Source organism: Hylaeus volcanicus, chromosome 5, assembly GCF_026283585.1.
Source record: "Hylaeus volcanicus isolate JK05 chromosome 5, UHH_iyHylVolc1.0_haploid, whole genome shotgun sequence".
NCBI lineage: Eukaryota > Metazoa > Arthropoda > Insecta > Hymenoptera > Colletidae > Hylaeus > Hylaeus volcanicus.
The window spans coordinates 6,071,634-6,097,883 of NC_071980.1; the positions used below are offsets into that span (position 1 = coordinate 6,071,634).

General features: G+C 29.8%; 9 protein-coding genes across 15 annotated transcripts; 5 read left to right on the top strand and 4 right to left on the bottom strand.

The window, feature by feature from the left end:
• Positions 1-121: 121 nt before the first annotated feature.
• LOC128876861 (tetraspanin-2A) lies at positions 122-3,497 on the bottom strand. Its single transcript, XM_054123611.1, has 5 exons — positions 3,233-3,497; positions 1,943-2,140; positions 1,683-1,859; positions 1,222-1,407; positions 122-1,078 (listed from the first exon to the last, which is right to left on the bottom strand). Exons 1-5 carry the CDS (start codon positions 3,317-3,319, stop codon positions 1,001-1,003), a joined length of 726 nt encoding a protein of 241 aa, XP_053979586.1. The 5' UTR covers positions 3,320-3,497; the 3' UTR covers positions 122-1,000.
• A 1,713-nt stretch (positions 3,498-5,210) lies between these two features.
• On the top strand, positions 5,211-7,160 carry LOC128876473 (calumenin). Its single transcript, XM_054122889.1, has 4 exons — positions 5,211-5,501; positions 5,831-6,398; positions 6,512-6,627; positions 6,728-7,160. Exons 1-4 carry the CDS (start codon positions 5,400-5,402, stop codon positions 6,914-6,916), a joined length of 975 nt encoding a protein of 324 aa, XP_053978864.1. The 5' UTR covers positions 5,211-5,399; the 3' UTR covers positions 6,917-7,160.
• A 115-nt stretch (positions 7,161-7,275) lies between these two features.
• LOC128876474 (uncharacterized) lies at positions 7,276-8,281 on the top strand. Its single transcript, XM_054122890.1, has 5 exons — positions 7,276-7,472; positions 7,556-7,696; positions 7,801-7,911; positions 7,977-8,056; positions 8,113-8,281. The coding sequence occupies exons 1-5, from the start codon at positions 7,415-7,417 to the stop codon at positions 8,251-8,253; spliced, it is 531 nt and encodes a 176-aa protein (XP_053978865.1). The 5' UTR covers positions 7,276-7,414; the 3' UTR covers positions 8,254-8,281.
• A 746-nt stretch (positions 8,282-9,027) lies between these two features.
• On the top strand, positions 9,028-13,964 carry LOC128876472 (dnaJ homolog dnj-5). Its single transcript, XM_054122888.1, has 6 exons — positions 9,028-9,242; positions 9,611-11,144; positions 11,282-11,723; positions 11,841-12,056; positions 12,132-12,361; positions 12,445-13,964. Exons 2-6 carry the CDS (start codon positions 9,625-9,627, stop codon positions 12,569-12,571), a joined length of 2,535 nt encoding a protein of 844 aa, XP_053978863.1. The 5' UTR covers positions 9,028-9,242; positions 9,611-9,624; the 3' UTR covers positions 12,572-13,964.
• Positions 13,804-15,636, bottom strand: LOC128876475 (DNA polymerase epsilon subunit 4-like). Its single transcript, XM_054122891.1, has 2 exons — positions 15,153-15,636; positions 13,804-14,948 (listed from the first exon to the last, which is right to left on the bottom strand). Exons 1-2 carry the CDS (start codon positions 15,405-15,407, stop codon positions 14,808-14,810), a joined length of 396 nt encoding a protein of 131 aa, XP_053978866.1. The 5' UTR covers positions 15,408-15,636; the 3' UTR covers positions 13,804-14,807.
• A 554-nt stretch (positions 15,637-16,190) lies between these two features.
• On the top strand, positions 16,191-18,182 carry LOC128876956 (ubiquitin thioesterase otubain-like). The gene is made up of 5 exons (XM_054123816.1): positions 16,191-16,349; positions 16,416-16,468; positions 16,820-17,119; positions 17,260-17,460; positions 17,685-18,182. Exons 1-5 carry the CDS (start codon positions 16,307-16,309, stop codon positions 17,880-17,882), a joined length of 795 nt encoding a protein of 264 aa, XP_053979791.1. The 5' UTR covers positions 16,191-16,306; the 3' UTR covers positions 17,883-18,182.
• Positions 18,183-18,197: 15 nt separating this feature from the next.
• LOC128876960 (BLOC-1-related complex subunit 7) lies at positions 18,198-19,463 on the bottom strand. Of its 3 annotated transcripts, none has more exons than XM_054123823.1 (3): positions 19,324-19,463; positions 18,561-18,699; positions 18,198-18,485 (listed from the first exon to the last, which is right to left on the bottom strand). In XM_054123823.1, the coding sequence occupies exons 2-3, from the start codon at positions 18,696-18,698 to the stop codon at positions 18,306-18,308; spliced, it is 318 nt and encodes a 105-aa protein (XP_053979798.1). In that variant the 5' UTR covers position 18,699; positions 19,324-19,463; the 3' UTR covers positions 18,198-18,305. The 3 variants fall into 3 exon arrangements, with proteins under 3 accessions (XP_053979798.1, XP_053979796.1, XP_053979797.1); XM_054123821.1 differs by lacking the exon at positions 19,324-19,463 and adding an exon at positions 19,149-19,291; XM_054123822.1 differs by lacking the exon at positions 19,324-19,463 and adding an exon at positions 19,008-19,148.
• Positions 19,409-21,301, top strand: LOC128876959 (uncharacterized). The gene is made up of 4 exons (XM_054123820.1): positions 19,409-19,551; positions 19,635-19,826; positions 19,918-20,105; positions 20,448-21,301. Exons 1-4 carry the CDS (start codon positions 19,477-19,479, stop codon positions 20,611-20,613), a joined length of 621 nt encoding a protein of 206 aa, XP_053979795.1. The 5' UTR covers positions 19,409-19,476; the 3' UTR covers positions 20,614-21,301.
• Positions 21,302-21,435: 134 nt separating this feature from the next.
• Positions 21,436-26,107, bottom strand: LOC128876951 (zinc finger protein 345-like). 5 transcript variants are annotated; one of them, XM_054123803.1, is made up of 3 exons: positions 25,599-26,107; positions 24,663-24,971; positions 21,436-24,450 (listed from the first exon to the last, which is right to left on the bottom strand). In XM_054123803.1, the coding sequence occupies exons 2-3, from the start codon at positions 24,963-24,965 to the stop codon at positions 22,501-22,503; spliced, it is 2,253 nt and encodes a 750-aa protein (XP_053979778.1). In that variant the 5' UTR covers positions 24,966-24,971; positions 25,599-26,107; the 3' UTR covers positions 21,436-22,500. The 5 variants fall into 5 exon arrangements, with proteins under 5 accessions (XP_053979778.1, XP_053979776.1, XP_053979777.1 ...); XM_054123801.1 differs by having other exon boundaries at positions 25,453-26,107; XM_054123802.1 differs by having other exon boundaries at positions 24,663-25,007; positions 25,599-26,106.
• Between the last annotated feature and the right edge of the window lie 143 nt (positions 26,108-26,250).

A 26,250-nucleotide genomic window follows, 5' to 3' on the forward strand; every position in this document is an offset into this window, starting at 1 on the left:
AAGTGTCAAAGTTTCTTTGAATTTTTAAAAAATGATTACAACTTATATAGTTAACCGTATTTTATCAATAACTCATTTAGTGCTGTATATTTAAATTAACATTAATCAAGAAAACACGCAATCATCCGTAACTGTAATAAGTTTATTTGTATTTAATAGTAAATGCTTTGAAGCCCAATGACAGTTATGCATTATTCGTTACAGTTACATGTAGCTGTAACGCACGACGCTGTTCGATGATGTTCAATAGTGTTCAAATGTTTAATTTGCTCATAATTTAACATACTATAAATAAACAAGAATTTCCGGTGCGATGTTACAAAGAGTCGTTTGAAATTATTATTACTTACTATTGCGTGGTGTTTAATGACGATTGTAATTGGTCAGTGAGCAAATTATTGTAAATAAATTAATGACCATTATGCGGGACTGTATGTATATTGAAAATTTTGTAAATAAAGTATATAAAAATAATTCTATGTTCTTTGTTTTATGTAATCGACACGTGTAATATATCCCGATTATGCAAGGGTGTTTTGCGAGTATACTTCATCAAAACCAAAGAGGATAATCAACAATTAGTTCGCTGGAATATTTTTCTGTAAAATTATAATATACTATACTACGTTACGCACAAAATCAGAAAGAGAGAGAGAGAGAGAGAGAGAGAGAGAGAGAGAGAGAGAGAGAGAGAGAGAGAGAGAGAGAGAGAGTCTTCTTTAAATGTATTGTTAATTGAATCGCCAATCCATTTTGGTGAATATACGAACATTCGAAAATTCGATTCACGAACCTATATCCTCAAATCTACTAAGAAACGTAAACTAATTTGTAGACTGAGGATGCTTATGCATTTACAGAAAATTTAAATGTGCGAAAAAGAACAGAATGCACACTGTGTGCAATATATAAAAAATTATTGAAAGTAAAGCTAAAACTTTATTTTGAATAAAGATCCGCAGTCTGATTTCTATAACGCACGTTGAAAAACGAGCGAACATTAACGTTTGAACGTAACAGACTGCTCTTCTTTCTTGATTGCTCGTACAAGCACCAGAGTGAGCGCAGCTATTATTACCTGTAAACATTTCATCTATTATTAGGCAACGAATTATTCAGCGAACTTCGGAAAAGCGCTTCAGAGCTTTGATCACGATCAGGACCGATCGCGATACAATATTTGCTCGCTATTGCCTTTTTTACAAGTATTACGATACTTACATGAAGCAAACATAGCGCCAATGCCAGACCAGCAAGCCATCCTGATCTGCCTTCTAGAAACCACGAAATCTCTTCGACGCAGCCATAGAAGAAAGCATTCCCAGTAACGGTGTCTCTGCATTCGTTGGGAAGAGGTTTCTTCAACTTCAAATAATCCATTGGGCCATCGGCACCGCAGCAACCGATCTATTTTAAACATTTTCATATCATTGTACAAGGTGGAGTATCTGAGACAGATCACCTAGGTAACTATTTTAAGGGATTTTCCGGGTGTGACGACCGAGAAATTAAGAACACTTTAAGAATTGATTTCGAAGTCTATAAAATATAGAACGATTCCAATGCTTTTTTCGACTAATAAAAGTATTTTTGTGTAAACTATATAAAATTTGGTAAAATCATTTAATTAGTTATCAATAATATCGTATATTCTTCTTTTAATAGTGTGTACATCATCTTACGCTTTCTTGAATAATTTGCAAAATGAACGTTGTTTTTTCGTCGCTGTATTTATTTATCAGCGCGGTCATGGAACGCCGTATAAGCGGTTGAATTTTGCTGTCATAGGTAGAATAGTCCAGGAGTATCGCTGTCCCCACCAAGCCGATAGCGTAGCAGAATAATTGTAGACCTACATACTAAAAACTTGTTACTTGTAACATTAACGTGATCGATTCAAAATAATTAATAGAGTAATTTAATATACGTATATATGCCTTACAACGAAGAGGCCAAGGATGTGCTCCATAAGCGTGACCCCACAACCGACGAATGTGATTATTACGATGAATATCGAAGCCGCGAGTAGGATGTAAATCCCGATGTAAAATTCATATATATCAAGAAATTCGACCCATTCTTGGAATCCTGGTTCCAGCCTCAGCCACATGCACAATCCAAACATCGAGATGCCGAGCAACTAATGACAAATACATAGGAAATTTCAATCACTGTTAAGAAAAGAATAATTTCATTCGATATCTAACCAAACTATTTTTCTGTTCAAAGAAATTAAATTTCAATTGAACTTGGACGCATTGGGTTGACACCGCCATTACTTCCCGCTTTCCAGTTATTTTCAAACGATAAATTTATTAACGAAAACTATTTACGAATAATCGCTACTCTTCCTTTCTATTAATGTCCACCATTTGAAAAGAAGTGACGGTAATAGGGAAGAACAAAGATTAGAAAATATAGATGAAATTATTGCTTGTGAATTTAAAGATCAAGATGGATAGAAAATTAGTCGTTATTTATAATAAATGTTTCGGACATGCCACCAATCGTCACTGTGTCTTTTAGAATTATATTGCTCGCGTATACATCATTTTCACGATCATTTTATTTGTAGACTCTTCCGAGATTGGAATCTTAACTACATGTCAATTAAATTGTTCGAATTCAAACTCTTATGCGTTATTATTTAGTGCTTATGAAATAGGATACAGGAGTTCATCGAAAGCAAATTTGCCCAAGTCGAAATAAATTACAGAAACACAGGAAGACGCGATACATGGGCTTTATCGGATACTACAATCTTCAAATTCTTAATTCTTTAGCAGCCTCGTATTCGTCACGCTGATAAACACTGATACGATTAGCACGCCGCGTTCTGACTCACATTGTTCGAATGTAATAAAAGTATATATGTATATTGCAAAAAGAAATTTTTTCTATCTAAACGGTCATCGCGCGCACATTTGGATCATTCACTGGACAGAAATTATCTCCTTGCATAACAAGCGCATTCGATTACTCAATCGTAGTATGAAGTAGCATTTGAAAAATAAGAAGACACTTGTATAAAGAACCACAAAAATGAAATAAAAAAAAAAAAGAAGAAGAAGAAAAATATAAAAACCTAGCGTAAAGAGAGAACGTCCCATTAATAAGAGTAATTTAGATTAAGAGAGTACGGAAGTCTGTAAAATACAAAATCGTCTAACATGCTTGCTTTTATGTCACTTATTAAATCCTATCGTATATGTTTTCACTTTTTTGCGCTCACCCATATGATGGCATTTAAGCAGAAGATGGTAAATTTTATACATTGAATTCGTTGCTCCAACTGGGGCCTGGTAGTTTTGCCGACCATTTTGCCGACCAACACACTCGTACGTTCTATAATACAGGTAATCCAACTGGAAACAACAATTAAATTTCTTTTTTCTTTAAAAGAATCACTCAATGAGATTTAATCAAAACGTAGACACCGTAGTTATGCTCGTATCCAACAACGGGCACCTGAACCTCCACCTAGTATTCTCTTTATCGTCGACAAATATAAGATAACTGGATAAGCACGTCCTAGATAAAAGAATCGTTCCAAGTGACTCATTCACATTACTGAAAATTGTCATCAAAGAAGCAGGTTTCGGGGAGTAGAATGATAGTCATTCGTCAGGGTTTGACATTAATCTGGCATTATTATTCTTTTACCTAAATTCGATTGCAATAATTATTGTTACTTTTATTGCTACAATTCTTGACGAAAAAAATCAATCCTACCGCTGTTAATGGAAGCGAGATGGTACATATGAACACATAAAAATTTCATTTTGAAAAATTCATGGGCAAAATATAATATTCGATACAAGGAATAAAAATATGAATGTGAATTAATTTCTTAACTCGTTTATTAATAATAAAACGTCGATTGGTAAATTTTATTCAGTTACAAAATAATAATTGTTATTTTAATATTTATTACAATACATATATCTGTCGTGGAAAGATGTTTAATACAAGTAATTGTATTATAATAAATTAAGCAGGAGGAGTTTTAGACTTTTTTTATTTCATTTAATATTCCATTATACAAGGTAGAACATTTAAATAGAAACACCCTAATGTAATTATATTAATAAAAAATTATATAAAATTATAAGAATAGTTACTCTTGCGTTGGGCGAATGAAATTTGAACTCTCAACTTTGTAAACTTCCACAGGAAATTGAAATATCGTTACAGATGTAGAGTCTAAAATTAGACGTAGGGCTGCGGATACATACAGAATACACGTTGCGAGTGCGTTGTCTTTTTCTAGCTAGAAAACAACATCTTCTTAATTAACTGTGACGATAATAAGTTAACCGCATACTGCGTAATTAACCCAAGTCTCAACCTGACGGACATTATAATATACAATCCGCGATACTTAATATAAAACGCATTCTCTACTCATTCGTATATTAAGCTGGCGTAGCCATTTCAAAAGGCCAATGCCAAATTAACACGATATTTTTTTGCTATTTATTTGCTAATTATTTGCCAAAGAATTAATTTTTTTGCTCCAGCCGTTTTCGAGAAACAATGGCTATGCTAGCGTAATATTAAGCTACCGTAGCCACTTACGTATCTCTGTACCTAACAGGAATATCAATTCCATTCTTGCAGCATATTTTTTTGCTAATTATTCGCTCTTAATCCACCGAATATGAATTTTTTTGCCCCAGCCGTTTTCGACAAACTGTGGCTGCTCTAGCTTAATATTAAGCTAACGTAGCCACATGTTGTATCATAAGACATAACAAAGATATCAATGCCATCTTTGCGCCATATTTATTTGCTATTTATTTGCTCTTAATCCACCGAATATTAATTTTGTTGCTGCTGTCATTTCCGAGAAACGATGACCGCGCTAGGACTTCTGAAGCAATAGGTCCTATCTAGTCCCCCTCCAGCCCTCTCCGCCGACCTATAACGATCGATGCTTTATTATTTTATGAAATAATCCAATAGGTGATCACTACTAAATCCGATTTTAAATAATTATTTTGTAAACAATTCGTTTGCTGGTGGTTACGTGGCCCAGCCACGCGTAATCATAGGCTGGTTGATTCGTTAGGCGATCGACCATCCAACATCCTCGAGTCTATCTCGGTCATGCAATGATATTAGCGATATGGAGCAAAGGCGTTCCAGCATCACCATCAGAAATGGTTTCTGAAATGAATATGTAGCTAGGAAGTGGGGATACATGGATACAGCGTCGAGCTGAGCAAGACATTAAAGCTTTGCTGATGTGGAAGTTGAGTAAGCTAAACGGGAGCTTCTAAGATTTCGTTCGCAAAAATCACCGTTGTGATTTCTCAGCGCGCGGAACCAGAACAATTTTCTTTCATTGTTTCATCGATTTTTTTTTTACCTTTGTTCGTCCGGTGTTTACGTGAATTATGCAAATATTCATGCTTCTCCAAATTCTGATTGGTTTTTCCGTGTTGGCGACGGCGATCCCGAAGCCGGAAAACGAACACAAGTCGCGAGTCATCAATAAGGTTCGTCCTTAATTTTGAAATACACGAAACTTTTCGAAAGTCCATCCGCCGAAAACTCTTCATATTTGATCGTTAAACAGATAAAATTTCCCGCTTTAATAACAAAAATACGAATGTTTATGCATAACCTTACTTAATACGTTCAAAGAATTTTATATTGTATACTTTGTAGCATTTAAGTTTAGTTGTAAGAATAGACATTACTTCGAAGTGTTCTCTAATCATTTTTATATATATATCTCGACATGTCAAAATTTTCTCTTATTTCTAAATAAGGAACACTAACATAACAATTGTTACCAAATAGAAGTAAATAACTTTTACCTTAGGAGCCAAGTGAAGAGGAGCACTACATTAATTCTCAACATAATGCAGCCTATGATCATGAAGCGTTTCTTGGCGAAGAGGCAAAGACTTTTGATCAACTTACTCCTGAAGAAAGTACCCGAAGACTAGGAATAATAGTTGATAAAATAGACAAGGATAAGGATGGTTATGTCACTGGAGAAGAGCTTAAAGATTGGATACTGTACACACAACGTCGTTATATACGAGATAATGTTGAACGTCAATGGAAATCTCACAATCCAGAAGAAAAAGAAAAACTTCCATGGACAGAGTACATGGGAATGGTTTATGGAGACATGGATGAACACGAAGCAGAAAATCATGAAAAATCTAAAGACAATTCCTTTTCGTATGTAGCTATGCTTAAAAAAGATCGTAGACGTTGGTCAGCTGCAGATTTAGATGGTGATGATGCTCTAACAAAGGAAGAGTTTGCTGCTTTTCTTCATGCAGAAGAAGCAGATCATATGAAAGATGTTGTAGTATTGGAAACCATGGAAGACATTGACAAAGATGGAGATGGCAAAATATCTCTCTCAGAGTATATTGGTATGTATCTAATACCATATAATATCTTGTATAAAATTATTAAAAACATTGTCCTTTTATTCTTTCTTTATAATATTTCTAATAAAAAAACAATACTATATATTTTATTACAGGTGATATGTACGAAGGTGTAGAAGGTGAAGAGGAACCAGAATGGGTGAAAAATGAGAAAGAACAATTTTCTATGTATCGAGACAAGGATGGTGATGGTTTCTTAGATTTTGACGAGGTAAGAAAGATATATTTAATTTTTTTAAATAGGAGCTAATATTCTGCCAAGAGAATATATCAAAAAGGTAAACTTAAATAAATTTCTTATTTTTTTATAGGTCAAAACTTGGATTATTCCAGCTGACTTTGATCATGCGGAAGCTGAATCTCGACACTTAATATTTGAAGCAGACACTGATGCAGACCAAAAACTTACAAAAGAAGAAATATTAGAAAAATATGATATCTTTGTTGGTTCTCAAGCCACAGATTTTGGAGAAGCATTAGCTAGGCATGATGAGTTTTAACCAAATTTCTTGCTTCATTTCCAAATAATACTTTTATAAATAAACAGAAAAACATCTTTGAGAGAACAAAAACAAAATGTATAAAGCATTTGCAAAGGATATTTATCTTTATCAGTAGGCTAAGAATCCTTTTTATAACGGCTGATTTTTACTTACCTCATGACATTGCCACTAAATAGCATTATATCTTATAAAAATGTAAATATGTGTTAGCTTTTTTAATAAATTGCAAATATTTTTAATATTATTCTTTTTAATTGAATAAAAAGTATTTTGATACCACGTGCGTATATTTGCTAGTAGCAGTAGGTGTTTCTGTACACTTTATACGTAGATGATTAAGGTTGCACTTTGTATATTACGATCTAGTGTGATATTATAGTATAAGTGCGCTATAAGATAAACGATATATCACTACAATGCAACGGCGATTATTCTTATCAGATAAATTTCATTTCTAAACTGAGCCGATCGGAATCAGGTATTGACTGTTTCAAAATGACGAAAATTATTTTAAGTTTATTTTTAATTATATGTGCTGTGTCTATAATATTCGGTAATTATACGTAAAACATTTAAACTTCTTAAAATCTAAACAAAAATTAATTGAAAATGTTTTAATCACCTAATTTATAACAGCTTTAGATGATAAATCATACTGTTTTTCGTTTACATGGCAAAATCAGGTTGCATTACTAAATAATAGTATATCTAATGATACAAAATGTAATCATACGATCTATAAAGATGTTCCCTGTATAGACCCTTTAATCATTTCAGGTATTTATCATAAAAATGAATGTTACATTTACGAAAAATTGATATACTTTTGTAATAAATTCTAATTAATAATTAGGAACAATAATGAAAATTACAAATTTTAGATGATGCACCAAATACAACTAACATCTGGAAAGAACAAGACAAATCTAAGCTTTGTGCTTTAGTGCCTGGAAATGTTTGTATAAAATATACTTATGTATATAATAATGCCAGTAAGTATATTACACTTAAATTACAAAACAAGAAATATGTTCTAAAGAGCTAAACTTAATTACAGTTAAAAATACATCCTTATTTTGTGGAAAAGTAGTAGAAGATCAAGTGACACCTCTTACATCAGGATGCTACGAACAAAAGGTACATCATTTTTTTAAGTAATATATAATAAAAATATACTAAACATGCTTCTATAGGTGGCTGGTTATACAATTGAGACTTGTGCCTGCAAACCGAGGAAAAATAGTGAGCCTTGTAATGGATCGATAAGAATAAATTACTCTATTATCATAACAATTATAAGCTTAGTATTTGTATTCATGAAATCAAGTTATTAACATGGTTAAAAATGATCTATATGTAATATACTATATGTACTCATACATTGTTTACTTTTAATTTCGTTTCATTAGACTGTTTAAGATAAAAAAAATAATAATTAAAGTATGTAACCTGCCAAATTAAACATTTTTTTTAACGTGAAAAGATTTGAAAATTAAGGAAATAAATAAAATAAATATTAAAAATACATCGATCATTATGAAATAAGATTAAACTATTTTGATAAAAATTGTATAAAAGAAGATTATACAGAAATGTTTGTAAAATCAAAGTATTTTACTAAGAATTTATATTGTCATCAAACATCGATGTTTTATTCATTGATGAAACGAAGAATTGTATAAATGTTTTCAACGTCATTCGATTATTTTCAGATATATAAATGTTCATAATTTACAAAAGAGATATCAAATTATGTCTTTATTATTATTGTAAAATATTTAACAAAATATGCGAGCCTATTTTAAAAGACGAACGCGAGAAATGCGTTGAGCTAGTAATAACAAGTATACATTTCTAGTAAAAAGTACGATGCTTTTATCAGTTTCCAAATAATTCAGGTATAACATTGTTTGATTGTTTCCAACAATATATCTGATGAAACTTTAATATACGAGAAATAAATATTCTTTAATGAGAATTATATTAAGATTCTATATATTGAAGCCATAACGGTTCCAGTAATTGGACATATCCGTTTATCTAGGAACTTTTCGCAACAGTATTATATATATCTATATATATATATATGCATATGGATGTATGTATACAGAAAGAAAACTATTTATATGATCCGTTTATGAATCTGATGGTAGTGCGGACCACGGACAAATACTGTGACTGAATTTGTATTAACCGCATGGTATATAGTTTAAAATTGCACATATCACTTAAGTATGATGTTTTCTTTGCGATACGTTAAAAAACCGTTTGTTTTAAATACAATGTAAACGGATATTCAACGGTGATATACTTGCCGATGAATGTAAGTATTACATCGTTACACCTGCTGTGTCGCAGGGAAACATTCGTTTTAGGTTATTAAACTGTGCAGAATCAATTTATATACCACCAACAATTCAAATCGAATTACTTTACACCAATGGTATTTCTTTATTGTTCGAATTTTGTTACACTGCATTTGCATCTGATCCGTAAATAATTTCAAGTTACCTACGTTTAAAAAAAAAACCAATTGCAGTATAGTTTATTCACATTAGTATGAGAAATGCTTAAGTTTTGTAGAACACGTTCCACTGTAAAATGTTATCTTTTATATGTGAATAGTTGAACAATGTTTTGTCATATATTCATGGATATAGATCTTAAACATAAATCTTTTTTTTCTTATAGAAATCTACCACAATATGGCAGAACAACAACAGTCACCTTCAGGCTTTAAACGTATGTCTTTAGATAAAATTATTGAAGCTATGACTGCTGATTTAGAAAATTCCAATGGTCATTATGTCCAATTTGGTGTAAACCAACAACAAGCTACGTCTCATAATTGGGGAGATTATTCTTCAAGTCAGACAAGACATTATATCACTAGTCAAACTCCGCAGTCTAATCCACCTACAATGCAATCAATGACTCCGATGAGTTCTCCTCTTTATATGCAAGATATGTCAAGTTATGATTCTGCAGCTGAATCAATTTATTTTCCATCGCAAACGGTTAATCATTTAGGTATAAATGAAAATAATGACTTGATTGGTACAATTGATGTTGGAGGAGGCAATTATATCAATGTAATTTATGGAAATGCTTCTCAATTCATGGCAGAACAATGTCAACTTTCAAATATAACATCATATAGAAATCAAAATATGATTGATCGAGAATATGGTCTATTTAATGATCGCCATATTACAGTACCATCTGATTTACCAACTCAAAATTTCAATGGAAAACAATTAATTGACAATTTAGTTGGTAATTGGGTACCAAATCAATCTGGAACCTATAGTCCCTTTGGTGGGTCTCCAAATGTAACACCAGTACCACAATTGAACATAGAAATAAGAGAACCTGATGAGCTACCTAGATGTTCCACAGACACACAACATAAAAAGCCTCGTGTAGTAGCAGAAGTGAAACCTATGCGACCTTCATATTCCGATGTACTGACAAAATCTGCTCCAACACCTCCATCTCCATTAACAGTTCAATCTACAAAACCGAAACCTGAATCTACAAGTAAGAAGATTTCCAATAAAAATTCGAAGAATAAATCCAAATCTGCAGTATTAAAGAGGCAATATTCATCTGGAAGTGATGATCACAATTCTCCAAAAATCCAAGTACCACGGAAAGTTTTAGAAAAGAATAATTCAAACCTTCCAAGACGTTGGGTGTCATTAGATAACCTTGGTTCGCAAACTGAATCTCATGAAATAAATACTTTTGATAGATCGAATCAATTTGAAAAGAAAAAAGTTTCTAAAACAGCTAAGAAGACAGAAAAAGGAGAAACACTTAATAATTCAAAAGTTCAAAATAGTAATTCAAAATCAATTGGAAATTTTCTTAAACGACCTATACAAATAAATAACAACTTGAACACAATGAATACTTCCAGTCAAACTGTTTCTCCTGAAAAAATGGAAAAGAACCAACAAGTTGTAAATAAAACAAATAAAGAAGAAAAGAAAGTTACTAAAGAAAAGAACTGTAAACGTTTTCAAGCTGAAAAAGCACAGCAGATTAAAAAAGCTCAACGAAATCGGAGAAGAGAGAATAGAGAATCTCCAGTGAAAGATTTGTGTAAAAATTTAAATAAATATGCCAGTCGTTGGTGTAAAATTGGATTAAAAATATTTCATTGGTTGTTACATTTAGTATCTGACGTAGTTAGTATGAGTGCTAATCTTATTATTCAACTGTAAGTAATATTTAATATACGCAATATAAGTTATTATAATTTATATTTCATAACACATAATAAGATTAAATGAATATATTTGAAATGCTTCATGGATATCAGAAATGTGTTCAAATATTTCTACATTTTTGTTTTAGTTTTAAATGTGGATGGTATCATACCATATTATATTTGAAATACTCATGGATTTACATAGCTGTAACATTTTCAAAAATTCGAATCTTAAATGCTGTTGGTAAACAATTAGATAATTGGTTTGGAAATAGTAAATTTGCATTTTGGCGTAAAATAAAAGCTAAAAGCGAAGAAAAAGAAGAAAATAGTAACTGGATACGTGGTGGTCTTGAAACTAATATTGCATTACCTAGTACTGGTGAAGAAGCTATGAAGAGATTATTAGCTTGTAAAGGAAAAGATCCTTACAGTATACTTGGTGTAACACCAACGTGTTCAGATGATGATATTAAAAAGTATTATAAGAGGCAAGCTTTTTTAGTTCATCCAGACAAAAATAATCAACCTGGTGCAGAGGAGGCATTCAAAATACTTGTACATGCCTTTGATATAATTGGTGAACCGGTACTATTTTTATATGTATAATAATAAAACTGTGATGAAAATTAATCATAAAATAAAAATTTTACTTTTAGACATGTACTTGCAATATAAATTAAATACATTTTTAATATTTTTTAGGAACGTAGACAAGCATTTGACCAAACAAGACAAGTAGAAGCAGCTTGGGGTGAACTGAGCGATTTACTCTCTCAGCTTCACAGAAAAATGGAACAAGCAGCAAATACAATAAGGTGTACAAATTGTGGCCTGAGGCACAAAAGAATTCCTACACAACGTCCTTGTTATGCAGCACGATTTTGTGCTCAATGTAAAATACGTCATAGTGCGAAAGAAGTAACTATTAAAGCAGATTTTAAATGAAAACTCACAAAAGCATACTTCTAAAAAGATTATTAAAATTTTAAATAGGGAGACATCTGGGCAGAATCTCGTTTAATGGGTTTTCTTTGGCATTATTATGCATGCATGGAAGGAGCAGTATACGATGTCACTGATTGGGCAGCTTGTCAAGCTGGTAATTTAAAACATCTGAGAGCAAATACTCATAGCGTACAGTACAGAATCGTCTTAGGCCAACGACCACCATCGCAAACAGCCACTAGTGGTAAAAAACGGCAACAAATAGACCCAAATACGAGGTATCACTATTTTACAATTTTAATGAAAAACGTTCTATTTTTGTTTACATTTGTTGAACAAATTATTTTTCGTTTTTGAACAGCGAAGCAGACTTTGAAGACTTTTTAAATAATCTGTACAATCACAGCAAAACCGGAACTTCAAGCGCACCAGGAGATCAAAACTCTTTTAGAGATTGTAAGCGACGTAAAGCTAAACGTAAGAAGTAAAAAATAATGGCAAGTTACTTCCTAATCTTTTAGTATCCTTCATGTATGATTATACAGTAATATCCATACATACTTCTCCGATGAATTTTCATATTCTTTCCTTGAATCAAATTTCAATAATAACCAAATAAATTAGATCAATCTGAATATTAGTAATATTCAGTGACTTCAGCACAATATTCAAATTATATAAGACAAATTTTAAAAAGTATACATATAGGTATGTCTCGGTAACATATTTGTTGTCATTAAAAATAACTTGATTTTTATTTTGATTGCAATGATAAAAGTTTAGTATAGCAAAAATGACGCAAGATAAAGCTTATTTAAGAAGTGTGTTAATGTTAGGAAAATGATTTAAAAAGTATTTTAATCATTGACTTCTACGTGAAAATTGCTTGTACTTTCCTAGAATAACAAAATATACATTTTAAATTTATTTTAAATATAAAGTTCCGTAATAGTACAGTGTATTAAATGTAGTAAAAACGTATTGTGAATTAAATTTTAGAGGAGAAAGAAATTAAATCTAAATTAAAACACGATGAAAACTATGTAGATTACGAGACATTTTCATATTACACTCATAATATAAATCTTAATAATACAGATTGCGAATTGGATTAATAAAAGGAGAAGAAAGTAGGACAAGTAGTAGTACTTTGAGGAAGACAGTGCACTTTTAGCATTATAATCAACTTCTTTAATACTATTATTAAATTGTTTATTTGGTTCTGTAATATTATTATTAAGTGATTCATCATTCTTCTCTTTTTTTTCTCATTATTATCTTTATCAGATATGATAGCGTCATTCGAGCTCTTTTCTGAGGAATTGTTATCATCTTTCTTATTAATTGTTGCTAATGCAATTTCTTCCTTTGTAAATTTTGTAGTGCTGCTATTTGTACTTGCTCTTGTCAATCTCGAAGACGGGAGCACAAATTTACTTACTACACTGGATGTCATACTATGTGGGTCAACTCGTTCAAATAAAAGCTCTTGCTCCTCTTTCTTTTTACTGTCTTGTCGAGATACTTGTTTTGTTTGTTGAGTTTTCAACATCAATCTTTTGAGGGTGACTCTCGTAACTCTTTTCGGAGTTGTAGGTGGTTTTTTAACTTTCGGAATATCTTTGGTCCCTGGCGAGTATAATTTATGGTGTACTACACCAACAACAAACGGAGCCCTTTTCTTCATTTTGTTCATTTGTCCATTGTAAGAGCCTTTCTGCACGTGTTTCTACCGGACCGGGTGTCTCTATTTCTGTAAACATAATCAAATAATAAATATTAAAATAAAAATAAATAATAAAAAATTGTATTACATATTATATAAATTTGATAATGTTTTAAGTTTGTTCAATTTTTGATTAAAGTTATAATAGTAACCTCCGCATGTAATTGATGTATATATTATACAAGTAGTAATCTGTATCTTTTGACATATGTTTCTATATCACTATTATTTACTATGAGTTATGATCTCTGAACATTTGTAATTGGTAGCATATAAAAACTAAACATGATTGGCATACATGAAGTAAGACTGATTTTTTTCTATTATCCATAAGTTACGTAGCAGATAGAAATGTTTAAAATACTCAATTTCATGTGAATATTCTTTGACATTTTCAATCAAGATTTAAAAAAATGTATTAATCTGTACGTTATTAAAAAGTTTTATTTATACATTTTATTTGTATTATAATAAAATTGTGCAATTCTTTGTATATGCAAATGAAATCATATGAATGTCTATTCAATGAGTTTTACAATAAAAACATACACATTAGACATACAGCCTATAAATATTAGTATAAATATAATTAAATATTTTCAGCCAATACCGTTGTCTCTGTTTCACAAAGAAATTAAAAACTATGTCTTTGTCTTTCAAAATTCATAATAAAATGCCTTTATGTAATTTCTATGAACTTTTTGTATCTTTTATCCAAAAACTTTATTTATTGTAATTAAATTAACACAGCATAATTCAATGAAGTTTGAATATCATTTTCATTTACGAATTGTACTCAACAATATCTCCTACTGGTTCAACTCTTGTACATTTGTTATATATATATATATATATCACAAAAATTGAAATAACATTTAAATATTTCACAATATTTATTAATTGTCTTTTTTATCATAAAAATACAACTTCTTTTACAGAGATACAAAAATAATATTATTATTATGTTATATTAGACATAAAATTTCTGTCAACAAGTGTCATTTGAGAGTGCCTTCTAAAAATACAAGTGCATCAACATTATTAATTGCACTTTCTACATCTCGTTTTTGTATAGTTTTTTTTTTCATTCGTGCAGTATGTTTATAAGATTCTTTAGCAAGTGAATCAATAAACAATTCCTGTAATTAAAAGTAACGTTAATAAATTAACACGAAATATTTATATTTACTCGTATTAGTTGTCATGACATCCCATTCACTGAATTATTTTATCATTGTTGTACATGTTTGGTTCATACACATGAAATGTAATTTAATAATCGAATATCAAAGATGTGAATTAATTGAATAAATATCAATATATAATAGTTAGTTTATAATTACCGTTGATTTCGCAATTAGAAAAACGGCTTCTTGGTTAACCATGTTCACTTCAGGATCCATTTTTATAATTGTTTTAATTCGACCTAATGGTAATTTTGATAGTTTTTCTTTGTGTTCTTCATCGGTACGGGTATTATTTTCGATTTCTTCTTGAGAATCCTGAGAATTTTCTCCTCCAGTACTAACATTATTATTGTTTAATTCTTCTATGTATGAACTCCCTTCGTTTTCAAAATTTGCCATGTTTACATTCATTTACATTGATCCTGTGACTACACATATAACCATGAGCGGCTAGCCTAGAGCCTTCCCATTGTTTCCATGGGTGTTCCAAAAAGAATTCAACCAGCCATAAATAATGGATGGGATGCATAATTGTTCCAGAAGAATGAGCAGTACCATAGTTGTTAAAAATTATACTTTATTATTTATAACATTCATTGCATTTATATTTCACTATATACAAAAGCACAAACGCCACTTAATGGACACGCAATGGTATCGCCATCTAGCGGCAGCGACCGAACTAATTTTTCACATATATTCACAGTTTTTACTTTTCTCTCATAATTTTACATCGCAATCACCATAATTCCACTTCTAATTGTTGTTTTGTACAGTAATAATTGACTGATATTAAATTTTTTAAGTAAATAAAAATACACGAAAATGTGGCGCCATCTCTCAGCGAACCGCCCAAGTTTTTTGTGAAATAGTTTCCACCTTGCACAGGTAGATGTCGCCACCGACATGAATTAATTCAAACCATAAATTCTCTACTTTTCTCTGAATATAAATGTAATTTTAGATCATAGTTATCAATAAGTCAATAAGAGAAAATATATAAAGATATCAAATCCAATAATACGAATAAAAGTATATTTCAAAATATACTAAATAACAACGATCTATATAGTACACACTTGGACAAAGGACAATAGACCAATGAGATTTTGTCGTAATCACGTGATTTTAGTTTACTCATGTTTTCTTCTTTACTAGATGAACATACACCATTTCAAGAAACACGGTTGCCAATCTAAAGCATTTTAATACGATGGTAATGTCGTTTCAATTTCCACATGGACATCGGACTTTTATTTATGACTGGTAATTTGACAGTCATTTCAAAATTTATGAAAATCTCTTGAAATATGGAAGAAAAATCTTTGAAAGGGCAGTTAACGGAAAATACAGGTTTTTAAACATAAACTACAATTTCAAAACATGTACATATAATTTATTATATTCGTTTTATTGCAGACGTCAATCGAGATGAGTTGATTCTTCAACAACAAAGGCGAATCGAAAAGGAGGTTAATATTCATTCTCTGTCATTTTTGAAATTGATGTATTGAAAACTATCTTGTTCTTTAAAAATCATTTTTTCAGTAAATTACAGATTATGATTTTTAATTTTAAATAAATGTCATTAATGTTAATTTTTACTCTCTTGTGTACTATTTTTTGATACACTTATATTCACTAAATTATTTGGAGTTAATTACATTATTATAATCTCTTAATTAAATATCGTTATAGTATCTTCTGAAAAGAAAACAATTCCAAAAAATTGTTCTGAAATGATGCTTATTACATTCGTTACTATATTTAAATATTAAAATTTTATTTGTAGTTATAGAACCTATAGAAAGCATTTTTTTCAGATTTCTGAATCTATTGCTCTAGTCGGAGAAAAAGAATCAATAAAAAGCTTAGAGCGTGAGTACACAGAGGATGATGTGTATCTTTCAAAAGCTAAAGCACTTGGTCAAAAATATTCATACATTAGAAGAACTAGACCAGATGGAAATTGTTTTTTTAGAGCCTTTAGTTATGCATATCTTGAGAAACTAATTGGAAATAAAGATGAATATGAGAAATTTCGTGAACTTGCATTAAAAAGTAAAGACAATTTGGTAGCATTAGGTTTTCCCCAATTTACAGTCGAAGACTTTCATGATACGGTAAATATAGAATATTATAAATAGATTAATACCAAATTTATTACTTGATCTTGTAAAAATGATTAATCAGTTAGATTTTGAAGAATGTATATACTCTTAGAATGTTAAAAAACATATTTTCTTTTTTTTTTGTATTATAGTTCATGGAGGTAATCGATAAAGTAGGAGGAGATGCAGAATCAAGTTATATTGAATTACACAAACTTTTCAATGAACAAGGTTATTCCGACTATGTTGTTGTATATCTTAGATTAATTACATCTGGTCAATTACAACGTGAGGCTGATTTTTATCAACATTTTATCGAAGGAGAACGTACTATTTCAGAATTCTGCCATCAAGTAAGCATTATAAGCATTTTTTGTTACATAATAAATTATTATTACTATTGTTCCATAATAAATGAAAACTATTTACCTAATTACATTTTAATACGAAAGTACTAAACTGATATTATTTTATATTGTCTCTAAGACTTGATAAAAATAAATATTAACTAATATATGTGATATTTTAATCAACTTTATTTGAACTATTAAAAAATGTTAATTATATATTTTTGTAGGAAGTGGAACCAATGTACAAAGAATCTGATCACATTCACATTATAGCAATGAGTACTGCTTTAGGAACTGGAGTACGAGTTCGTTACATGGATCGAGGTGCAGGAACTGAAGTAACTGCACATGATTTTCCTGATGGTGCCACTCCAGCAGTACATTTATTATATCGTCCTGGCCATTACGACATTCTCTATCCTTGATAAATTTTGCATAACAACACTTTGGAAAGTCTCTTTCATGACAAAGATTAATTATTTAGCAAATTATAACTTGTGTATGTATTAAAATTTTATAGAATTATTATTTGATCTAATATTTCATAATATTATAGTTATAAGCAATTAATTTAAATTTTGTAATGTACACTACGAAATTTTATGTAAAAGAGCAAAGGTATTTACATACGCATTATATCTTCTCAAAGAGGTATGAATTTAAACAAATTTCTGTCAATTGTATTAAATTGTTTTGCAATTCAAATTATAAATTAAGTACATAAAATAAATAACAAATAATTTAACAATATATATCAAGTATTATTCTTCACATTTCACTTATAAACATACAAGATATGCAATAAACTATGCATTATAAGTTTTATAATATAATTTATTACTCATAATTTATCTTTGCATAGCACGTACTTGCTCAGTAACTTCTTCTAAGATTAAAGAACTCCCACTCATGGATTCCATTTGATAGTCTAAATGTGTAGCTATAAGATCAACTAACTTCAAATTCGTTCCTGCATTTTCTAACTTATGCTCTTGCTGTGCAAAATTTTTTGCACTGTGCATTAATACCTGTAAGCGTATCATAATTAGAACAAGAATCAATCATTTTTATAAACGCAATGTAAAATTTTTGCAAGATATTACTTCACTGCTTTTTGAGCCTCTTTGTATTTGCCTGGCAAGGGAAGCAATATTATTCACATTAACTTGCACTCTATCGGCCAATCTCATTTTTGACTCGACAAATAAACTACGAGCGCTTGTACTTGAAGCTGAGGCCATACTGTATAAAAATCAACCATGCAAGAAGAAGAATCAGTAAAACATTCTAAATTTTCTAAAAATATTATAATATTATTGTATTATAGTTCCTAATATGATATTATAGTTCCTATAAACTAGTATATTTCTATGTTTTAATTAAGTCTATTAAAACGATCTATTCAAAATTCCTTATAAATTTTGAATAAAAAAGGTTTTCGTTTTATCTAAATGTTTGTGTAACTTTATTTTATTTTATTTGATAAAATTATATTATATTTCATGATAACTGTAATCTCAACAAAATGATCTACGAAAAATTCTTAATACCATCATTTTACAAACACCCTTAAGATACATCATAAATTACTGTTTATGTTTATTATAGATTATGAGTAAGGTATATGTATTATGTGTCCTTGTGATTAAGTTTTTAGGTTATTCTAAGGATGTCAAACTCCAAATACGTACGTGTTTGTTTAAAGTGGAATAATCGAAACTAAAATCAGCTGGTAGTTAAATGCCAGTTGATGTCAGTTTGCCAGTACAGAATTTGGATCTATAGACACTTCTATATGTATTTCAATAGGTATACATATATAAATATTATATACTTATGTGCATCAAACCCTTTTTAGGAACTAACCTTAAATATTATAAACGAATAACATATGGAGTTGTATTTGTATATTCGATTTGAAATACATATTGTCCAATAGTATCATTTAAAGAACAAGGAAAAGAATCTGCCCTTAATCAGGTTAAAAATAACGTATATTAAATCTATTTTGTCTGAAAGATGGCATTTGATGATGTTAGTTTGATCGCACAACAAATTAATTATCAAAATAAACTCTCTGAAGCAGATGCACAGGTATTATTTTCAATAATAATTTTTTAGTATATACTATGCATGTCATCTTGGATAAAGATACTTAACAAATTTTTATGTTATAGCATCTACGAAATTTAACGATACAACTAAAAAATCCTGTATTACCACAGCATGAAATTGAATCACGTGCTGGATCTCGTCCTCCAACACATGAAGAAATAGAAAAATTTGAAAAATTTGCATCACTTAAAAAGGGATGTTACTCCCCATTAGAAGATAAGATAATCAGTGATAACTGGAAATCATTCTGTAAGGTTTGTAACAATGAAACTGTTTTCATATATTTCTGATATAATATAATGTTATTTGTAATTAATTTAAAAATGTTTTTATTTTTCTATATAGTTGCATAATTGGGAGTTTGCAAACGTTCATCCATTTTTACTTCTACGAGATAATAATAGATCATATATTCGTAGTAAAAGGGAAAGACGAAAATTTGTACAATTTTTAGCAGATGGCTTACCACATAGAACCTTGTATAGCATATATCACAGATTTAGAAATTTATATGCAGATCGTTGTCAAAGAAGGTAAGATATTGAATTCTTAAAAATAAAGAAACATTATATTATTTAGGAAATACAAGGAATTATATATAAAACGGAGTTCAGGCACAAATGTATATTTTGTTGTAAGCAGCCCATAATCATGTAAAAATGTACAGTTATTTGTATCGCATATTTCATTATTTCTTGTATAGCAGATTATAATATTTACACATTTTTAATATCAATAGTATTGAACTTTTGTATTTTAAGTATCTTCATATCAACTTTTTAAAAAACAAATACAGGGAATATAAAATGTTCAATTTATTTCATAATGAAATTTATTTATTTATTTGTATACTTAATTTTACTTAAATTATTAAGGTTCCTTCCAGAGGAAGATAAAATGATTATAGATCATCTAGAATGCAATGAAAACCTTGATGAAAAACGGAAGTATTCAGATTTGGCAAAAGTTTTAAAACGAACACGAGCATCCATTTGGCGTCGTTATACATTACTTAAGAAGAAACGTCAACATAAGAAATAAAAAATAACCAATAAAAGTTATTCATAAAATAGTATTAATTTTCCTCTTATTTTTTTGAATTTGTGTCTTGTAATCCTTGAAATCTTTGTCTACTCGTATATTAATTCACATTAAATTTTTACCTTACCCTTGACCATTTTTATATATAGTTAAGTATTATGTTTTATATTACTTGCTATTATATGACAAGTTCATAAATAATCGTTATCTACTACTTTTATGATATTATGATAAAAAGGTGATAATACATGAAAATAGTAATATTTTAGTTATATACATCTAAGAAATTCACACATAAGAATTTGTTACATTTTTCTCATCTACAATAATAATATTTCATATGCATCCTAATATTAAATTATTCTCATACTGATAAATTGTATCTATAAATGAATATGTCATAATTATTATAAATTATTTTAATATTAAGTAAGTTTTGATTACGCATTGCCCAGTAGAGAATGTTTTGAATCATGCATATATTTATTTCCCTATCCAAATGTTTTCATTGATTTGCTAAATTTGTTTAAATTCACTAATAATAATAATAATAATAATAACAACTCTTTAATGATATTTTTGATATTCTTGTCATTTATATTATCTGCATGGCACAATGAATTATTATTTATGATATAAATATAATGATTATGTATGATTATGTATGTAAATAAATTGTAAAAAGATACATTAAAGTATAAGTTATTTCCATACATTTAAAACAAGAATTGTATTATTTTGTACTTAAGAAATTGTTATATGAAAATATAAGAAAGTACATGACATAAAAATTTGTATAGTATATATATGATACATATTAGCAATAATAAAATTATACTTACATTCAATGAATGTAGTGGTAGTACTTTGCAAAATTGGTTGTAAGTTAACATAGATCTAACATCTGTAGCAAATATAAAACTAATGTCTTTTAATGAATTAGATGTAACACAGATTGTATCAAAGACTGAAGACTAAATAATACATGTATCGGTACTACAAAAAGCACAATATAACTTTAATTACTTTTAGTATGGGTTATAAAATGTTTTCTCATCATTAATGCATTTATATAAACGAGAATCAGTCTCTTTTTTTGTAGTGTATGAATAACAAGTAATGTTTATAGATGTTTGTACATGCCTCGTGTATACAAATTTGTTGACATATGTAATAAATATGAATTATAATTTCAATGGAAATTATAACTCAGACCAAAATATTATATATGTGAGACCAGTACATAGATGTAATTTTGATTATTTACCTTGTATATCTACTTTTTAAAAATTAAATTTTCATATTTTAATCACGTGCCTAAACTAGTGCTTTAAATTATCTTTCAATTCACTAGTACCCTCTAAATACGATATTATGAATGCAGTAATGATATATAACATGAACCAAGTGTTTAAAATAGGAATGTAATAAATTTTTCAATAAAAAGGGTCAAAAGAAACAAAAATTTTTTGCTAATGTACAATTTTCTGTTGTAGTATGGTGATATACAAACATGTATAACACTATGCATTTAAGTTACATGTACATACCTATATACTCAAGTCATACAATCATTATTGAAGTCAATCTTAATTAGATAAGAAAATATTCACACAATAAACATTTAATTATTATATGAAAAGATAAATTTTCTACCATTAAAGCACTAGTCTGGATAGGTTGATTAATTATGTATGAGTATTTAAATAATTATTTCTCTGTAAAAAAGAAGTTGCTTATATATTTACACAAGTGCACGATTTCTACAATAATGCTGTATTATATACCATGAAAATCGTAGCACACTCTATAGTCTTTTAACAGTCTATATATTCATTATGATGCACAATTAAAATCATTAGTTTTGATACAATGAATTGCATTTTTTTAAAACATTTGTCCTATCACAGCAAGCGACCGCACTGCAGATTGTACATTATTCACATGAATATGATGAGCAACTGCATGGTGATGTTCGTCTACAACCATTTCACCATATTGAGCTCGACAACGCTTTTGATGTGCAAACAAACTACCACTGTGACTATATGCGGCGCCACATGTTTTACATACATATGGCTTTTCACCAGAATGTGTGTATGTATGTTCTTTTAAAGTACTAAGTCTCTTGAACGCTTTACCACATGTTTTACAGAGATAATTTGCTTCACCCGTATGTCTAGTCAAATGTCGTCTAAAAGCTGAACTTACAGCAAATGCTGCACTACAGACATGACAAACAAATGGTTTGTCACCTGTATGAATCCTAATATGGTTAGCCAAACTGGTTGTTGTAGTAAATCCACTATTGCAAGTTTTACACACGTGTGGTTTTACGCCGGTATGAGTTCTCATATGATACGTGAGAGAAGAATTACTTGGATATACTTTACTACATATGTGACACAAATATTCTCTGGGAATCTTTTCTTTCGGTTTATGCGTCCTTTGATGAAGAACAAGACGAGCTTGACTAGCGCAAACTTTCCTACAAATTTCACATGAAACTGGTTCAGGTTTTGGCTTATGCATTGATACATGACGTCGAAGACCTTTTTTTGTTGCCATGACTTTATCACAATGTTGACATTTGTATTCACCAGAACCATCCTCGTCACTTTCTTCTTTTTTAACGCTTTCGTTCTCTTGCAGAGCATTCCTTGTAGTATCTGGGAAAGAGTCATCATCAGAATCGAAGAATTTATTATCATCTACTAAATTATCTAACAATCCGTGACCATGTTTTTCTGCATGTTTTTTTAATGTATCAGGTCTAAAGAACCATTTTTTACACACGGTACAGGAATACTTTTTATCTCCATGTACAAGAGAATGTCTTTTTAGATTTTTTAAACTAGAACAATGTTGACTACAAACATCACATTTGTACAATTCAGGTGCATTTTCAAATTCATCGATTTCGTTCATAGTACCACTTTCATCATCTGTATCATCTTCAAGTTTCATTTCTTTTTTTGGTTCTTTGTTATCCTTTTGTTCGTCTGTATTGATTTGTTTAATCATGTTGTTTAATTTTTCTGTATGGGATTTCAAATGACGTGCAAAGCCTTGAGGTTTAGAGAATGATGCATGACATAATTTACATGCAAGAGGTTTTGCTGCATGAATCTTTTTATGATTTTCCATATTCTCCTGCTTGTAAAACATTTTTAAGCAGATATCGCATTTATATTTTTTTTCGTGAACGAGTGAATGCTTTTTCAAACCTTTTTGTGTACCATAAAATTTTGAACATACTTTGCATTTAAATTTTGATTTATCAGAGTCTTGACTATCACTACCTGGGTCATAATAATTATCATCCATTTCATCTTCGCTGTAAGCTTTAGCCGTCACTGATTTCATTTTCCTGGTAGATGTACGTTTTTGTGGAGTCTTCTCTTCTTCTGTAATGTTATCATTTAGTATACTTTCATCGAGAAACTCATCTTCTTGTTTTTTGTCTGTTTCTTTTGTATTCTGATTAATATCTTGATTTTCTTCTAGTTTATCTTGTGTATCTATAGTTTCTGAAATACAATCGCTATTTCCTTGTGTTGGAGAAGTTTGGCTTATGTTATTCTCTGAGATGCAAGGTTCTTTTTCAGTTTCCTTAGATCCTTCAAATTCCATGGAACATATGAAAAGTTTATCATCTTGCATGTCAATCGTTTCAGTGCTTAAGCTGGTTTCATCTCTCGAATATGAGTTACTTTGCACATATTCTTGAGAATTTGATGCTACTTGTTGTTCTTCTTTTACAAAATAGTCCCCTTCGTTGACTTGTTTTTTTGGTAATGCTGTTTTTGTTTTCAATTCTATTTGCTTGTTTTTGTCCTAAAATATTGAAAAAAATATATACATATGTATGTTCTAAAAATATTAATTCAATTTGAAATGATTTCATATTTTTTAATGCAAACTTTTTATAAATAAATAAGATAATAAATGAAGCTCTTTTTTTATTCTAATGCTTTTTCTTCTTCTAAGTGTTTATAAACCCTCTGATTTATACAATATAAAGCATTAGTGAAACATGTTATACTTACCATGGTAGTCGTCTTCATTGGTTTATTATAATACATTCGTAACTTGGCATCAGAATGTTGACATTGTTGTCTAAATTCATGAGCAACGCTTGCTTTATAAATGCAAATATCACAAATTAACGAAGGTAATCCATCCTGTTCGTGAATTTCTATCGACCCACAAACTTGTATCTTTTGTGGAAGACCCGAAAAGTCACTTACTTCTTGATCTCCACAAAAAATAGGAGATAAATTAGTACCCTCTGTAAGGCAAATTCTGCATATTCTGTCCATATTAAATGGCAAATCAAAGTATCCTGTCATTGCTTACTGAAAGTAAGAAATAATTTATCTGTTGTATACTTCCTGTAAATAATCAATATAAAACATGTTACACGACATTTTCACCAACAAGTAATTATTTTGATAAAAATATCAAAACTTTTTATTTTTCTGACAAAAAAGAAAAATATACATTTTATGACATAAACATTGAATTTTTAAAAAATTCGAACCTATGTATGCGCAGTGCACATTTAGACATTCTATTTTGTACACACATCAGTAACAATATCATATTTAATACATTACTATTAGTGAAAATAAAAATGTGTTACAAGAAAATTTATGAAAGTATTATTCATGTTTGTGGTAAAGTACGTTTTCAGATGCGTCAGTACAGTCGGTAATATGTACGTAATGAAAAATTCGGATTCACATACGAGCTAAAAATCATGTTATTCTAAAAATACTTATTTTTTTTTAACGCAAATAAAAAAAGATTAATGTACAAAAATGGGAGGTTCTCAACCTTCGGATCTTTTGTGCACCACGAAAACATGCCACGATGTGAGACAATGTCTTAGCAGTGATGCCCAGACGAATTAGAGTGAAGCTTCTTTGAAAAGTCTATATTTCTCGAATTTTTACGATGCACAGTTTCCATGAAATTTTTACCGTATGCCAAGGAACAATGTCACACGTTTCATTGTTGATTCTATGTTTGTCGTTTCTGCGAAACCGTTCTACGAGAAAAATTTAACACTTCTCTACCCTTTTGTTCAATGGCTTCTCTAGATATCCGTTAAAACCTACTACGAAAGTTGAGAGCAATCTGAAACGAATTCGCAAAACAAGCGTATAGTGGACTTGCGAAACGAAAACTATTGGATGGGTCAATACAAAGAAAAGCCGAGTATCACGTAGCCGAACACTTTGATAATTGCTACTATACGCAACGATTTTGTTTCGTGTATTAGAATACAACCGCACAATATAAGAAGTTAGATGTGGCCTATAATAAGAGGCGTAACAAGATATACAGGGTGTCTCGCACAAAATAACCTGCTTAATAATTGTCTCTTTAAGTTGTGACGACACGAGAAAATATTTCATACATTACTCGAACACTTTCAAATGGTCATACATATTTCAAGAAAAATTTTTTACTGAATTTTATTGTTTTCTAAAATTTTACAATTTTAGGGTAAATTAGAAATACAAATTTTCAATTGTTTTGATAGAGTAAAGATTAAAAGTAAAGAAAAAAAATAAAAGAGTAAAGATTACATTCTAAAATTATATATAATATACTATAATCCTGAAATAC

Coding starts and splice junctions, on each gene's coding strand:
- LOC128876474 (XM_054122890.1), top strand. CDS start 7,415: ATGACGAAAATTATTTTAAGTTTATTTTTAATTATATGTGCTGTGTCT. Junction 7,473..7,555: donor TGCTGTGTCTATAATATTCG/GTAATTATACGT, acceptor AATTTATAACAG/CTTTAGATGATAAATCATAC. Junction 7,697..7,800: donor AGACCCTTTAATCATTTCAG/GTATTTATCATA, acceptor TACAAATTTTAG/ATGATGCACCAAATACAACT.
- LOC128876951 (XM_054123803.1), bottom strand. CDS start 24,965: ATGACAGGATACTTTGATTTGCCATTTAATATGGACAGAATATGCAGA. Junction 24,451..24,662: donor CAATGAAGACGACTACCATG/GTAAGTATAACA, acceptor TCAATATTTTAG/GACAAAAACAAGCAAATAGA.
- LOC128876861 (XM_054123611.1), bottom strand. CDS start 3,319: ATGGTCGGCAAAACTACCAGGCCCCAGTTGGAGCAACGAATTCAATGT. Junction 1,408..1,682: donor TGCAAATTATTCAAGAAAGC/GTAAGATGATGT, acceptor TGTTTAAAATAG/ATCGGTTGCTGCGGTGCCGA. Junction 1,079..1,221: donor TGGCGCTATGTTTGCTTCAT/GTAAGTATCGTA, acceptor AAATGTTTACAG/GTAATAATAGCTGCGCTCAC.
- LOC128876956 (XM_054123816.1), top strand. CDS start 16,307: ATGGAAGAAAAATCTTTGAAAGGGCAGTTAACGGAAAATACAG. Junction 16,469..16,819: donor AAAGGCGAATCGAAAAGGAG/GTTAATATTCAT, acceptor CATTTTTTTCAG/ATTTCTGAATCTATTGCTCT. Junction 17,120..17,259: donor TCGAAGACTTTCATGATACG/GTAAATATAGAA, acceptor TTTGTATTATAG/TTCATGGAGGTAATCGATAA.
- LOC128876960 (XM_054123823.1), bottom strand. CDS start 18,698: ATGGCCTCAGCTTCAAGTACAAGCGCTCGTAGTTTATTTGTCGAGTCA. Junction 18,486..18,560: donor GAGGCTCAAAAAGCAGTGAA/GTAATATCTTGC, acceptor ATACGCTTACAG/GTATTAATGCACAGTGCAAA.
- LOC128876473 (XM_054122889.1), top strand. CDS start 5,400: ATGCAAATATTCATGCTTCTCCAAATTCTGATTGGTTTTTCCGTGTTG. Junction 5,502..5,830: donor AGTCGCGAGTCATCAATAAG/GTTCGTCCTTAA, acceptor CTTTTACCTTAG/GAGCCAAGTGAAGAGGAGCA. Junction 6,399..6,511: donor ATCTCTCTCAGAGTATATTG/GTATGTATCTAA, acceptor ATTTTATTACAG/GTGATATGTACGAAGGTGTA.
- LOC128876475 (XM_054122891.1), bottom strand. CDS start 15,407: ATGAATGTAAACATGGCAAATTTTGAAAACGAAGGGAGTTCATACATA. Junction 14,949..15,152: donor TTCTAATTGCGAAATCAACG/GTAATTATAAAC, acceptor TTTTAATTACAG/GAATTGTTTATTGATTCACT.
- LOC128876959 (XM_054123820.1), top strand. CDS start 19,477: ATGGCATTTGATGATGTTAGTTTGATCGCACAACAAATTAATTATCAA. Junction 19,552..19,634: donor TCTCTGAAGCAGATGCACAG/GTATTATTTTCA, acceptor TTTATGTTATAG/CATCTACGAAATTTAACGAT. Junction 20,106..20,447: donor GCAGATCGTTGTCAAAGAAG/GTAAGATATTGA, acceptor TAAATTATTAAG/GTTCCTTCCAGAGGAAGATA.
- LOC128876472 (XM_054122888.1), top strand. CDS start 9,625: ATGGCAGAACAACAACAGTCACCTTCAGGCTTTAAACGTATGTCTTTA. Junction 12,057..12,131: donor TACGTCATAGTGCGAAAGAA/GTAACTATTAAA, acceptor AATTTTAAATAG/GGAGACATCTGGGCAGAATC. Junction 12,362..12,444: donor CAAATAGACCCAAATACGAG/GTATCACTATTT, acceptor GTTTTTGAACAG/CGAAGCAGACTTTGAAGACT.